At 44.8% G+C, this 14,776-nt stretch overlaps 1 protein-coding gene across 7 annotated transcripts in view; it reads left to right on the forward strand.

Moving 5' to 3' along the window:
* Positions 1-10,551, forward strand: part of LOC139536568 (inositol hexakisphosphate kinase 2-like) — a 37,791-nt gene extending 27,240 nt beyond the window's left edge. For 4 of the 7 annotated variants that reach the window (XM_071337197.1, XM_071337198.1, XM_071337199.1 and 1 more), the window contains 5 exons: positions 1,828-2,252; positions 5,809-6,013; positions 6,592-6,746; positions 7,132-7,307; positions 7,460-10,551. In XM_071337197.1, coding sequence (XP_071193298.1) covers positions 1,985-2,252; positions 5,809-6,013; positions 6,592-6,746; positions 7,132-7,307; positions 7,460-8,023 — 1,368 coding nt within the window. In that variant the 5' untranslated portion in view covers positions 1,828-1,984 and the 3' untranslated portion in view covers positions 8,024-10,551. The remainder of the gene's footprint in view (positions 1-1,827; positions 2,253-5,808; positions 6,014-6,591; positions 6,747-7,131; positions 7,308-7,459) is intronic. The other 3 variants (XM_071337201.1, XM_071337202.1, XM_071337203.1) reach the window with 2 other exon arrangements.
* Positions 10,552-14,776: the final 4,225 nt, after the last annotated feature.

Consider the following 14,776-nt stretch of genomic DNA (forward strand, 5'->3'; position numbering starts at 1 on the left):
TGTAAATGATTATTGGCAAGACGTGTCATTTGGGACTGTGTCTGACATCTCTGTGTGTGCGTTTTATGGAGATGTGTGGAGGTGAAAAGGACTGTCCCGCTGCTCTTATTGGTTCTCAGCCTATGGCCTGGTCTGTCAGGGGATCTCTGTGTCTCTGTGTCCCTCTGGCACATACTTCAGGAACACGCTGTTTAATGCTCTACCCACCTCACTAACGGCCAACAACCTTGCTTTACTGCTCTATAGCAAGGTTACAGGCCCCTCTCTCTTCCTCTCTGACATTCCTGTGCCCCTCCCTAAAGTCGTAGAAGTGTCTGCAAAGTTTAGGCCAAAGTCAGCATGTCTTCTGGCAATAGGCTACCATTGGCATGGATATTGACCAATGTTCAGGTCAGAGATGAATGGTCAAGACATGGCCAGAGTGTCAGACGTATTGCTATATCAGTGTTGGGTAATGCGTGTGTCTGAGGCAGTGGGTGTGTGGTGCCAATGAGGGTGGCAAGGAGTTAATGCCTACCTGATAGTCCCTTTGTGCCCTGTGGCGTCAGCCTCTGTTTGTCTGTGTGTTTTAGTTCCTTTTCTTTCTTCCTGTGGCCCATTTCCTCCCTGGAGTGTTCCAGGAGGCTGGGTTAGAGAGATTTGGGGATTGCTGCTGCTGCCTGTGGTCTCAGGAGAACAAGCCAGTGTAAATCTTCTCCTCTGCCACTGGGCCAGACACACACACACACACACGCACACTCCCTACCTGTCCTGTAGTGACTGGCCATTCTGTGAATGAGGAGTTGGTATGTTCTCCCTTTGTGGTAGCCTACGCTAATCTGTTTCAAGAAGGGAAGGATTACAGTCCGCATTTTGCAGCTCAGGAAACACAAGAACCCCATCTCCTCTCTTTCTGTTGCTCCCTTTCTATCCACGGACTCTTTCTGCTGTACAGGGCCCCCAGTTAGCATGTTATGCCTAGCTAGTAGCTGAGGCAATGTTGACAGTTTATCTGCAGAGTAAACTGGACGAGAACAACACTGTTTTATTCCATGTTCTATTTTGCCCTCAAGACTACCTTCACCTTAACGGATACCGTTATTTACATCATACCAGACCGCTGTTTGTTCCATAATCAACATTCTGTTGCTCTCAAGGTTATTTCTCTGATTGAAAACTCATTGTTACTGTGTTTACGAGTGTGTTTGTGGCATTCTGTCTTTGCGAATGTCAAATGGCAGTAGCCAATATGTGGGCACTGGTTCTGCATTATTTTATCACCAGTCTCACCCTCTCAGTTGTTGGTCTGAATGAGGAAATGCAGTTTGTTGTGTGAGGTTGTTAAGGTTAAAACACGTCTGTTACACAGAGAGAAATAGCTGAGTTCAGTTCAGCTCATCCCTCCTCAGACTCTGTTTTTCTGCTTCTTTCCTTTTTTCTCTCTCCCCTCCCCAAGCCCCCTCCATCCCTCTTTGTTTGCACGCTCTCTTCCCTCGAAGGGTTACCACCCAACAACCTGCTCCTGCTTGTGATTGGTGGAAGTGGGCTGAGTGGGCGGGTCTGTGTTTGTGCTTGTGAGAGTTACCAGTCAGAGCAAGTGCAGGCTGTCAGTGTCAGGAGGGTTTCAGTGGAGTCAGGCAGACCAGACTCTGGAAAGCAGAAGCAGCTGTGCAAACCTTCCTTTTAACCTCAGGACACAAAGGACTGTCTGTTCCTACACATCTCTGCCACCTACTTTCTAAGGCCAGGAGGAAAAAAGGGATTTAAGATCAACAAACGCCGAGATGATATTTCTCTCTCTTCCTACTTCCCTCTTTGTTTTTGTCTTGCAAAATCCCTCCTGCACAGAGGAGAGATAATCACAGCCTCCTCTGAGGGAACCAAAGAAAAGGAGGGATCAAAATAAATGACAACAACATCATCATACCCAGCGGCCTGCGTGTGGTTGTCCGACTGTCCCGTTGCGGCCCTGCTGCACTGTCCCCCTGAGGAGGGAGACTAATGCATGTGGCGTCGCAGTACTCAGGGTCAGTGGAGGATGAGTCCGGTCATGGAGGCTCAGACCATGCAGGCCAAGCAGCAGCAGACGCAGCAGCTACAACACTATCTGGAGAAAGGGGTCCCGCTTGAGCCCTTCATGCACCAGGTGGGGGGCCACTGCTGCGTGCTGCGTTTCGGGGAGCAGACTATCTGCAAGCCCCTCATCCCCCGAGAGCACCAGTTCTACAAGAGCCTACCCAGCGCCATGAGGAAGTTCACCCCCCAGTACAGAGGTAAGAGACTACCCCGGAAGACACATTTCAGTTGAATGCATCCCCCTTTCCTTTTCCTAACCCCAACCTCCACCGCATCCATCTACTGTGTGACTGGGCTAATGTTGTGCTGCTGTGTTCTCTCTCTTTTTCCATATTCCATCCTCTCTCTCACTATCTCTTGATTGGTATGGAAGGCGGTTGGAAAAGAGGGCAGGTGCATGCATTTCTTTCTATGCAATTTTCATTATTCACAGTCCATGTAAGCCCACGGTTTTAGGGTGTTTTCAGGAAGTCTGACTGTGCCCCTCCACAGAAGGATCAGGTGGGTTTTGTAAATTCTCCAAGGCCCAGGGTAGGACTTTGCAGGCCAGCCAGGATGCTGTGTGGTAGCAGGTGCTATTGGACCTGGCCACAGGAGGGCGCTGTAGCATTGGAGCACCACCAGGGTGTCCTGCCCTGCCCCTTTGTGCAGTCACACAGAAACAGGTTGGAGCTGTGTTTCTCTGCCCAGAGAGCATGCAGAGCAGGTAGAATGTAGTATAGTATGCATTAACTGAAGACAGGTTTAGTTGCACACACACACAAATATGCATTCTAACAGGAGAGGGGTGAATCTGTCATACCATGACATCAGTATCTAAGGCTTGAGATTCAGAATGCAGTGTGGACCTGCAGGGTCCTAAAGTCCTCCGAATCTGGTTAACTCTCCCCTTCGACCACAAGTGCTGCGTCTCCCCTCCACTGTCTAGCCCTTTAACAGTGGGTTATCTAACACTGTGTTATGGTTCACTGCAGCTGTTTGTCTTTAGTCCCTGACAGACAAGTGAAAGGTGAACCTGTGTGTGTACACAAGGAAGAGGAGATCCAATTCATCCCAGTCTGTATCTCCCTTTTCTATCTTCAATCTTCCCTTTGAGCTACAGTACCTTTCCATGTTAATATTTGCAGCTGTTGTGTCCTATACATCCCCACAGAGAGGTGGGGTGGCTGGGTGAGAGAAGTGGGATGATTCTGGATAGGGTAGGGTGGGGCATGACTCATGAGAGAGGGGGGTTAGAATGATGCACTTGCGGGATGGGTAGAATGGCGTGAGAGATTGAGTGGCTGAAATAGGCTTTCACTTCATCCATCTGGTCCATCTACAGAGACTGCAAACTGTGCATGCTGCTGTTCTGTTCTCTTATTGCACAAGTTGTAGTAAGGCAATATGCATAGGTTTACATGATTTGTGTTTGTTGGTACTCTATGGTGTGTTTAAGATGTTTTTAAAAATGTTGCTCTGTCGTCTACTGTTTAATAATATTACTGCTATAATGGTTTGATAAACCAGTTTAAATCAATTCAAATCAATAGCATTTTTGATTGCATCTGCTCGAGCTTTGGTGGTTTGTGTTCGGAGTGACTTTCCTTTTCTGCATGATTGATAGTATAATATTGGGAGTGTGTGTGTGTTTACACAACAGCATACTGTACACAAATATAAACAAGATTTCCAGATAGACACAGCCTCAATTTGATTCCCCCAAGCCCCATATCTCCATTGCTCTTTCTCTCTCGCTTGCTCAAGATCCGAGTTGGGAGATCTGTGTGTATGTTTGTTATGGAGTTGTCCAGGTCCTTTGATCTCTATCAGGTTGAGAGACACCAGGGCAGCCAGCTCTGGAACTTTAGAAAGGCAGGAGAGTAAGAAGGGTTGGGGGTAAGAGACAGTCATTTGCATGTAAAAGGATCATTGAGCACCAATATGTGAAGTTCATAGTGTCATATCAAATGAAAGCTAAGACTATATCTTTTTTAGATTAAGACATATATATAAAAAAAAATATGCTATTTTCCATCCCCAAAAATTGGAATAAGTAAATAAGTAAACCCACATATCTAATTTGGTCTCTCTCATGAGGAGGGAGGATAATGAAAGTTCGCGGAAGTAACAAGTAAAGGTAGATCTAGCAACTAGTTATTGTGATTTTACTGATATCAATTTTGTTCATGAATTGTTAAGTGATAACTACAAATTTTTGAAACAATCGGTAACGGAATCTCTGCAATTGAATTGGCTACAATGGGAAATCATAATAGTTACGAACCACAATTTGGTTCACAAGTTTGGACAGTACAGCACATTAGAGTACAGTAAAGAAAAATTAGAGTTCAGTACAGTATTGTAGAGTTCAGTAGAACACACGAGTAGAGGACAGTACAATGTATTGTACTCTACGGTACAGAACTATACTGTACTGGATACTCTACTGAGCTCTACTGTGCTGTACTTTGATGTCCAAACTTGTGAAACATAGACTCTACTAGCAAGGTTTCCATCCAATTGGTGACTGATTTTGATATTCTAAAATCCACAAAAACAATATGCACATTTTCCCACCAGAGATGTTTCAAACAAATTGACTTGTTGCAGATAACAGTCGTTATGTGATGACGTAGTGCACATATAAATATCTTTTGCGGTTACATTCACATGTACCGAATAAAAAATACAATGGGTTTCCATTGAATTTAAACTCCACTGATAGTTTTGTCAGAGGAAATGTTGCGTTTATATAGTGAATCTCTGGTCTTGGCCGTGTGCTCTAGACAACAGCTCACAGATACATTGCGGGCAGGCTACCTACATGATGAGTACGAGATTATTTATATTTGTCAAACGGCAGCCACGCGTCGATCATCAGAATAAGACCCTCGATATTTATTGGAAAGGAGCGTCAAGCTCGTCACTGTGCACTTTCAACACATATCTTATTTAATCTGTAGCCTAATAAACTGCATGCTTTCCCAAAGTCATAGTGGGAGGACCACACAATATCGTGTGACTCCACGTTTACTTTGATATTATGGTTATTATATCAATATAATATTTCCACCATCATTTCTCGCATCATTCATTTTACCGACAGAAAAAGATCCCACCCACAAATTTGCTGTTTCCACCAGGCCTGTCGTGACATTTTTTATCCGACATGTACTTTGCTTGCATAAAAAGGTTGGATGGAAACCTGGTTTATGATTTGGTCCAGCCGAAACAAATTTGTTCTAGTTTGGGGGCAGAGCTATACCCAAATAGTGTGTAGAATAATACCCAAATATGCAAAGGAGGATTATGCATATTTATACCTTTGTGTACCTATTTAGGAAACATCACCATGAAGAGAATGACATTCAGAGTTTTTGGAGAACGTGGTCACAAAAAACTGAGGGAGATTTACCGGAATTCTGTGACCAAACGTTGAATCTGCACAGTTCTTCCAGTAAACGTGTTTTTGTAAAGTCTTCAGTGTAAAGTGTTAAAAGTAGTCCTTGTGAGTTGTATGGTTTGTTTAACTTTGAAGTCAATGGTTTTTGTTTGGCATATATTTTAAGTGAAAAATCTTAGTCTCAGCGCAATTCTGTTACCGTGGAATTGCCCAGAAAAATACTTCCCAGTTTATTCTATTTCCTGCTTGGGAATTCAAATACAGTATTACAGAGAGAGAGAATCAAAATAACCATTGCTTTGCTATTTCTACGAGTTTGATGTCTTACCGGTTTTTCTTCTTCCTTTTTGTCTCTCTCTGTCCCTCAGGTGTGGTATCTGTGAATTTTGAGGAGGATGAGGAGGGCAACCTGTGTCTCATAGCGTATCCCCTGCAAAGTGACTCTGGGGTGGGGGACCTGGAGAATATAGACCCATCGGTCAATGGCGAGCCCAACAGCAAGATGCTCCAGTGGGGCATCAAGCAGCTGTCTGCCCAGAGTCTGCTGGACTCACGCAAAGACAAGGACAAGAGGTGAGAGACGAGAGAGAGAGACGGATGCAACTGAAACACTGTTACAGAGATACACCAATAAAGAGACATACAGGTTAACTGGTGACTGAGACAAATACACACTTTAAAACCCCAATGCTCATTTAAGACCCCTCTTTTAAAGTCACCGAGATCTCTTCTAGTCAAAATAATGAGCAACTGGGCATTTTTATACATGACCATAAACATGTTTATTTTACCCTTATTTAACTAGGCAAGTCAGTTAAGAACAAACAGTGGGTTAACTGCCTTGTTCAGGGGCAGAACGACAGATTTTCACCTTGTCAGCTTTGGGATTCGATCTTGCAACCTTTCGGTTACTAGTCCAACGTTCTAACCACTAGGCTACCAGCCGCCCATGATGGGGAAGTTAATTGCTTAATATACTCAGGAACCATGCCTGTGTGGAAGCACCTGCTTTCAAGATACTTTGTATCGCACATTTTCCTTTATTTTGGAAGTTACCTGTTACCTGTATGTTGAGACACATTGTAGGTTCTAGAATGTAAGCTTGATGCTCTCCACCCCTCCTGACTCCCCTCTCTTCCTATTTCCCCCAGTCATAAGCCCGAGGGGGAGGTGTTGGAGTGGCTGCAGCAGGAGGAGGTGCCTTTGGGAAGCAGAAACGCCATCCAACACAACCCCTGGAGACTCAAACTCCAACAAAAACACCTGCAGAGGATGAAGGAGAACGCCAAGCACCACAACCAGTACAGTATCCTTTCAGCGTGGAACAACCACTTTGAACATCAGGCCATCCTGCACCTGCCTGCAAAGTTTGTCCATGAACTGTACCTAAACGTATTACTGTGTGCTACTGCCTATTTCTTCAATCTGCAGAATCTTGTGCCCAAAGTAGCTTTACAATCTCACAGATAATCCACTTGTGACATCTGTGTATTTGTAAGTGAAGTGTATTGATGTGAGGAAAGGCTCAAGATGGATTGGTGTCCGGTCCATCTGATGAATTAGTGTCTGCTGATAGGGATTCAGGTCTTCCTACTACATTAGCGGAGAGTTAAGTCTCCAACCAGGTGCATTAGGAATATGATGTGATTCTCCTGTAACCAGAGGCTCCTTGACTCAGGACCCCTTCCCAGAATTCATCCTGCTGGAGAACCTGACGTGGCGTCACGCGGTTCCGTGCGTGCTGGACCTGAAGATGGGCACGCGGCAGCACGGTGACAACGTGTCCGAGGAGAAGAAGGTCATGCAAATCCGCAAGTGCCAGCAAAGCACCTCAGCCTCCATCGGAGTACGCCTCTGTGGCATGCAGGTGGGCACAATGTTAACTTGTGTTATTGATGGGGATGGGGCAGAATTGAAGAGTCTGAAATTATATATTGGGGAGGCATAGCTTAGTTGTAGTTCAGAATGAAAGGGAAGAAATGTGTTTCTGAACCCCTCCATCTCCTACCTCTCTCTCAGGTATACCAGTCAGATTCGGGTCAGCTCATGTTCATGGATAAGTACATTGGGCGTAAACTAACCCTGTCGGGCTTCAAGGAGGCTCTGTTCCAGTTCTTCCATGACGGGCGGCGTCTGCGGCGTGAGCTGCTCTCCCCGGTGCTGCGGAGGCTCAGGGAGATGCAGGCAGCTCTGGAGGGCTGTGAGTCCTACCGCTTCTATTCCTCCTCCCTGCTCATCATCTATGACGGTGAGCCACCCCGCACACACGCACGCAGAGGCCCCGAGGACGGTCTGTCTGAGGAGGAAGAAGAGGAGGAAGTGAAGAAAGATGAAGAGGCAAGTGCGTTTGTGTTTCCCCGCAGCAGTAGCAGTGGTAGCACTGGTGGTGGACGTCTGGCAGCCCGATCTGATACAGGCCCTGGCCCGGCGGTGGACGTGAGGATGATTGACTTTGCCCACACCACGTGCCCTGACTATGTGGAGGACAGTGTGGTGCACGAGGGCCAGGACAGTGGCTACATCTTCGGTCTGCAGAACCTCATCACCATCATATCCCAGCTGGAGGACCACTGCACAGACTAAAACACACACACACAGTTTCTCTTCTCTCTTTTGGACTCATAGAAGAAGCAGCACACTGGACTACAGAGGCTGGCCATAGGGGCACACTGAACATTGCTGTAGCCAGTTTTTCCACAGGAGTCCTTCATTTGGGTGTTTTTGTTTGTATCCATAAGGGATACAAAGGGCCATGAAGGTTACATTTGAAGAGACATTTGCAATCTTCTTTAGTTGACTCAGTGAGTTGTCGCCATTATCTGCTTACTCTGTTACCTATTACGAAGTTGGTTATTTTACCCAGTTATTTATTTTGGGAAAAAGGCACACAAGGAAGTTTGAAATTAAGTCCAAGACTGCAAGCATGGATTCCAACTGTCCAAAGGTGCCTGCCTTATGCAAGCACACACACACACACACATGCACTTATTTTGATGTGTGCTACTGATCGGGCAGATGTATTTGAAAAAGCAAACAGAGAAACTGCTGTATGTGTGTGAAATATTAAAGTCATCTTCCATTTTTCTTCTAAACCAGTTTATTTTGCCACTCTCTATTCTTCTCCTTTTGCATTCATAGAATATACTATGGTATATTCAGATAGCAATTAGATTACATACAGGGACTATGTCTTTATTTATTTGACATGTTTCTTAAATAAAATTTAAATAATTGTATGTTATTGTATATTATTAATTTTGTTAGAATAATATTAATTACTATTATTATTTGACATGTTCAGGTACAGTTGAAGCCGGAAGTTTACAGACACTTAGGTTGGAGTCATTAAAACTTGTTTTTCAACCACTCCACAAATTTCTTGTTAACAAACTATAGTTTTGGCAAGTCGGTTAGGACATCTACTTTGTGCATGACACAAGTAATTTTTCCAACAATTGTTTACAGACAGATTATTTAACTTATAATTCACTGTATCACAATTCCAGTGGGTCAGAAGTTTACATACACTAAATTGACTGTCCCTTTAAACAGCTTGGAAAATGCCTGAAGGTACCACGTTCATCTGTACAAACAATAGCACGCAAGTATAAACACCATGGGACCACGCAGCCGGCATACTGTGCCTGTGCCTTTAAACAGCTTGGGAAATTCCAGAAAATTATGTCATGGCTTTAGAAGCTTCTGATAGGCTAATTGACATAATTTGAGTCAATTGGAGGTGTACCTGTGGATGTATTTCAAGGCCTACCTTCAAACTCAGTGCCTCTTTGCTTGACATCATGGGAAAATCAAAAGAAATCAGCCAAGACCTCAGAAAACAAATTGTAGACCTCCACAAGTCTGGTTCATCCTTGTGAGCAATTTCCAAACACCTGAAAGTACCACGTTCATCTGTACAAACAATAGTACGCAAGTATAAACACCATGGGACCACGCAGCTGTCATACCGCTCAGGAAGGAGACGCGTTCTGTCTCCTACAGATGAACGTATTTTGGTGCGAAAAGTGCAAATCAATCCCAGGACAACAGCAGAGGACCTTGTGAAGATGCTGGAGGGAACAGGTACAAATGTTTCTATATCCACAGTAAAACGAGTCCTATATCGACATAACCCGAAAGGCCGCTCAGCAAGGAAGAACCCACTGCTCCAAAACCGCCATAAATAACAGACTACGATTTGCAACTGCACATGGGGACAAAGATCATACTTTTTGGAGAAATGTCCTCTGGTCTGATGAAACAAAATAAGAACTGTTTGGCCATAATGACCATCGTTATTTTTGGAGGAAAAAGGGAGAGGCTTGCAAGCCGAAGAACACCATCCCAACCGTGAAGCACGGGGGTGGCAGCATCATGTTGTGGGGGTGCTTTGCTGCAGGAGGGACTGGTGCACTTCACAAAATAGATGGCATCATGAGGCAGGAAAATGATGTGGATATATGGAAACAACATCTCAAGTCATCAGTCAGGAAGTTAAAGCTTGGTCGCAAATGGGTCTTCCAAATGGACAATGACCCCAAGCATACAAAGCTGTGGCAAAATGGCTTAAGGACAACAAAGTCAAGTTATTGGAGTGGCCATCACAAAGCCCTGACCTCAATCCGATAGAACATTTGTTGGCAGAACTGAAAAAGTATGTGCGAGCAAGGAGGCCTACAAACCTGACTCATTTCCACCAGCTCTGTCAGGAGGAATGGGCCAAAATTCACCCAACTTATTGTGGGAAGCTTGTGGAAGGCTACCCAAAACGTTTGACCCAAGTTAAACAATTTAAAGGCAATGCTACCAAATACTAATTGAGTGTATGTAAACTTCTGACCCACTGGGAATGTGGTGAAATAAATCATTCTCTCTACTATTATTCTGACATTTCACATTCTTAAAATAAAGTGGTGATCCTAACTGACCTAAGACAGGGAATTTTTACTCTGATTAAATGTCAGGAATTGTGAAAAACTGAGTTTAAATGTATTTGGCTAAGGTGTATGTACACTTCAGACTTCAACTGTACCTTTATCTTGTATATTATCTGGATTGTCCACAGTTTGTTGGAGGGGAAATTAAAACTGTTTTGGTTGTGGTAAAATGTACTGTTCTGCTCTGTTCTCTTTGTGTGCTAATACTGTATTATACAGTTACGATCATTCTCACTACAATCAGACATGTTCAACATTGTACAAGAGTACAAAAACAAAACTTGTATTGCAAGTTTTTACTGCTTCTAAAACTGCTTCACATGTTTTCTAAAAATAGCTTTCAGCTAATACAATGTTGACATGTAATGGATGGAAAAACGTGTATAATTTATTGAAAATGTCACTTGGATCTTTTTTTGTTTTTACCCTGCAAACTAGAATGAACCCTGACTATAATAGACAGCTGGCAAAGCTCTTAGATTATACACATTTGATGGAAGGAAAGTTAATGTGAACGATGACGGGGAATGCCTTTCAAAGAGCCAGCGTATTTATAAAACAATTTAATCCATGATTCGTTTGGAAAGTATGAGAACTGCAGCTCCATAATGTCAGTCATGATGCAGTCCCACTACCACCTGCTAGGTCAGGGGGAAAGACCTGATCACAGGGCTCAGACTGCTCTGTTAGATCACATCTAAGAATGGAGGCTAGAATCCCATCTAAATAACAGAGTATCACTTTCAGTTTATTAAAATGTCAGATGAACATTTATCATGATCACATTGGGTTGATGAGAAACATGGGCTCTCTGGAGCTAACCTAAATAAATGATACAAAACGCCACATGACAGCTATATGATCCAGAAAGGAATACAGAGACTGTGTGTGTGATGGTGCGAGGTAAGAGGTCAAGTGATGTCATCCAGAGCTGGGGGGGATGGTGTCTCGGGCAGCCCACCATCAGGTCCTAACCAGTCTGAGGCAGAACGAGAGGAAACGAGACTGAGGAGAGGAGAGTCAATCAGCCAGTCTCGGGAGGAATGCTATGAGTCACAGACTTCTGGAGACATGTGATCCACTCACTGAGCACTCGGAGCTCTTCTCTCTCTCCTGTGTACGCAGCGGTGATAGACCATTATCTGCCTAGCAGCTCAACTTCCCCTTTAACTCTGTCTATGTGCTGTGCTTCAATAAATAACATATGGTGGACATTGACAACCAGAGATGCTTTCTGCAATACGCACAAGCCATTGTGTCGGTCAGTGCATCCGTCTTCTGTCTACAGGTCTCTTGTTTCTCTACTTAGTCTGACTGATTTAAAGGGGCAGTGTCCTGCTAATAAACCTCTGTATGTGGGGTAGGAGTCCCATGTTAAACCTTTGCACTGTATGTGGAGCTGATGTGACCCAGAGGACACAGCTCCAATCTCAGGGTAAACAGCTGGGTGGATCAGGGCAGGGGGCACACAGGCAGTACACGTACACACAAATGCACACAGACACGCACAAACACAAGCACATTCACTGCTTGAAATCACTCTCTCCATTTCTCCCCATACTAAAGATATTTGATGTGTTTTATCTAGTCCCAATCCTGTGTGAGATTGCAGATAGAGAGATTGAGTGATTTGATAGAGATAGTATAAACTGTCATATCTCCAGTCTCTTGAAAAGGGACTGTAGTTGATGTTAATGTAACAGTGAAGCCACTGAGTGGACTGTTCTATCTTCTAGACTGTGTGTTGTTCATACCCTTGCCCTTCTTTTAACTCTGCTTAGGCTGCCATTGCAAGTGGTCCAGTTGCTTAACAGTGGTACAAAATCACTATGGCAACAGCAGCATAGTATTTTTAGGTTTTCTCTGAAGCTGAGGATAAAATGGTGTTCAAGAATCTCAGATGTTTGTGATCATCATACCCCAAATGATCAAATACAATCCCCTTCAAACACTCAGCTCCATTTCAAACAAAAGTATTTATTTCTTATTTGTTTATGTGTCATTCTCCAGTGACTACCATGTGATTCACCTATATTTGGAATCAGAGTTTTAGCTCTCCTATTTTTCTCCCAACCTCATTCTGTCTCCTCTGAAAGCATGCGCTCAAATTCAGCATCTAGGCCTAAGGCCTAAGGCCATTCTTAAAATACTCACCCGGCTAACTTAGGGTTCTGTTTGGTGAAATCGAAAGGAGCCAGAATGCTGCAGAATTTAAGCTTAATTCCTCTTGCCCTCCAATTGAGTCCCACACAAACACCCATCTCATACACAAACAAACACACTTCAACAGCCTGCCAGAACTCACAAACGCATACACAGATCAAATCAAATCAAATCAAATTTTATTAGTCACATACACATGGTTAGCAGATGTTAATGCGAGTGTAGCGAAATGCTTGTGCTTCTAGTTCCGACAATGCAGTAATAACCAACAGTAATCTAACCTAACAATTCCGCACTACTACCTTACACACACACACAAGTGTAAAGGGATAAAGAATATGTACATAAAGATATATGAATGAGTGGTGGTACAGAACGGCATGGCAGATGCAGTAGATGGTATAGAGTACGGTATATACATATGAGATGAGTACTGTAGGGTATGTAAACATAAGTGGCATAGTTTAAAGTGGCTAGTGGTACATGTATTGCATAAAGATGGCAAGATGCAGTAGATGATATAGAGTACAGTATATATACATATGAGATGGGTAATGTAGGGTATGTAAACATTGTATTAAGTGGCATTGCTTAAAGTGGCTAGTGGTACATTTTTACATCATTTACATTTTTTTTACATTTAAGTCATTTAGCAGACGCTCTTATCCAGAGCGACTTACAAATTGGTGCATTCACCTTATGACATCCAGTGGAACGGCCACTTTACAATAGTGCATCTAAATCTTTTAAGGGGGGGGGGAGTGAGAAGGATTACTTTATCCTATCCTAGGTATTCCTTAAAGAGGTGGGGTTTCAGGTGTCTCCGGAAGGTGGTGATTGACTCCGCTGTCCTGGCGTCGTGAGGGAGTTTGTTCCACCATTGGGGGGCCAGAGCAGCGAACAGTTTTGACTGGGCTGAGCGGGAACTGTACTTCCTCAGTGGTAGGGAGGCGAGCAGGCCAGAGGTGGATGAACGCAGTGCCCTTGTTTGGGTGTAGGGCCTGATCAGAGCCTGGAGGTACTGAGGTGCCGTTCCCCTCACAGCTCCGTAGGCAAGCACCATGGTCTTGTAGCGGATGCGAGCTTCAACTGGAAGCCAGTGGAGAGAGCGGAGGAGCGGGGTGACGTGAGAGAACTTGGGAAGGTTGAACACCAGACGGGCTGCGGCGTTCTGGATGAGTTGTAGGGGTTTAATGGCACAGGCAGGGAGCCCAGCCAACAGCGAGTTGCAGTAATCCAGACGGGAGATGACAAGTGCCTGGATTAGGACCTGCGCCGCTTCCTGTGTGAGGCAGGGTCGTACTCTGCGGATGTTGTAGAGCATGAACCTACAGGAACGGGCCACCGCCTTGATGTTGGTTGAGAACGACAGGGTGTTGTCCAGGATCACGCCAAGGTTCTTAGCGCTCTGGGAGGAGGACACAATGGAGTTGTCAACCGTGATGGCGAGATCATGGAACGGGCAGTCCTTCCCCGGGAGGAAGAGCAGCTCCGTCTTGCCGAGGTTCAGCTTGAGGTGGTGATCCGTCATCCACACTGATATGTCTGCCAGACATGCAGAGATGCGATTCGCCACCTGGTCATCAGAAGGGGGAAAGGAGAAGATTAGTTGTGTGTCGTCTGCATAGCAATGATAGGAGAGACCATGTGAGGTTATGACAGAGCCAAGTGACTTGGTGTATAGCGAGAATAGGAGAGGGCCTAGAACAGAGCCCTGGGGGACACCAGTGGTGAGAGCACGTGGTGAGGAGACAGATTCTCGCCACGCCACCTGGTAGGAGCGACCTGTCAGGTAGGACGCAATCCAAGCGTGGGCCGCGCCGGAGATGCCCAACTCGGAGAGGGTGGAGAGGAGGATCTGATGGTTCACAGTATCGAAGGCAGCCGATAGGTCTAGAAGGATGAGAGCAGAGGAGAGAGAGTTAGCTTTAGCAGTGCGGAGCGCCTCCGTGATACAGAGAAGAGCAGTCTCAGTTGAATGACTAGTCTTGAAACCTGACTGATTTGGATCAAGAAGGTCATTCTGAGAGAGATAGCGGGAGAGCTGGCCAAGGACGGCACGTTCAAGAGTTTTGGAGAGAAAAGAAAGAAGGGATACTGGTCTGTAGTTGTTGACATCGGAGGGATCGAGTGTAGGTTTTTTCAGAAGGGGTGCAACTCTCGCCCCTTCTCTCGCCCCTACATAATTTCCATCAATTCACATTTTTAAAGTGGCTGGAGTTGGGTCAGTATGTTG

This window comes from Salvelinus alpinus, chromosome 12 (genome assembly GCF_045679555.1).
Source record: "Salvelinus alpinus chromosome 12, SLU_Salpinus.1, whole genome shotgun sequence".
NCBI lineage: Eukaryota > Metazoa > Chordata > Actinopteri > Salmoniformes > Salmonidae > Salvelinus > Salvelinus alpinus.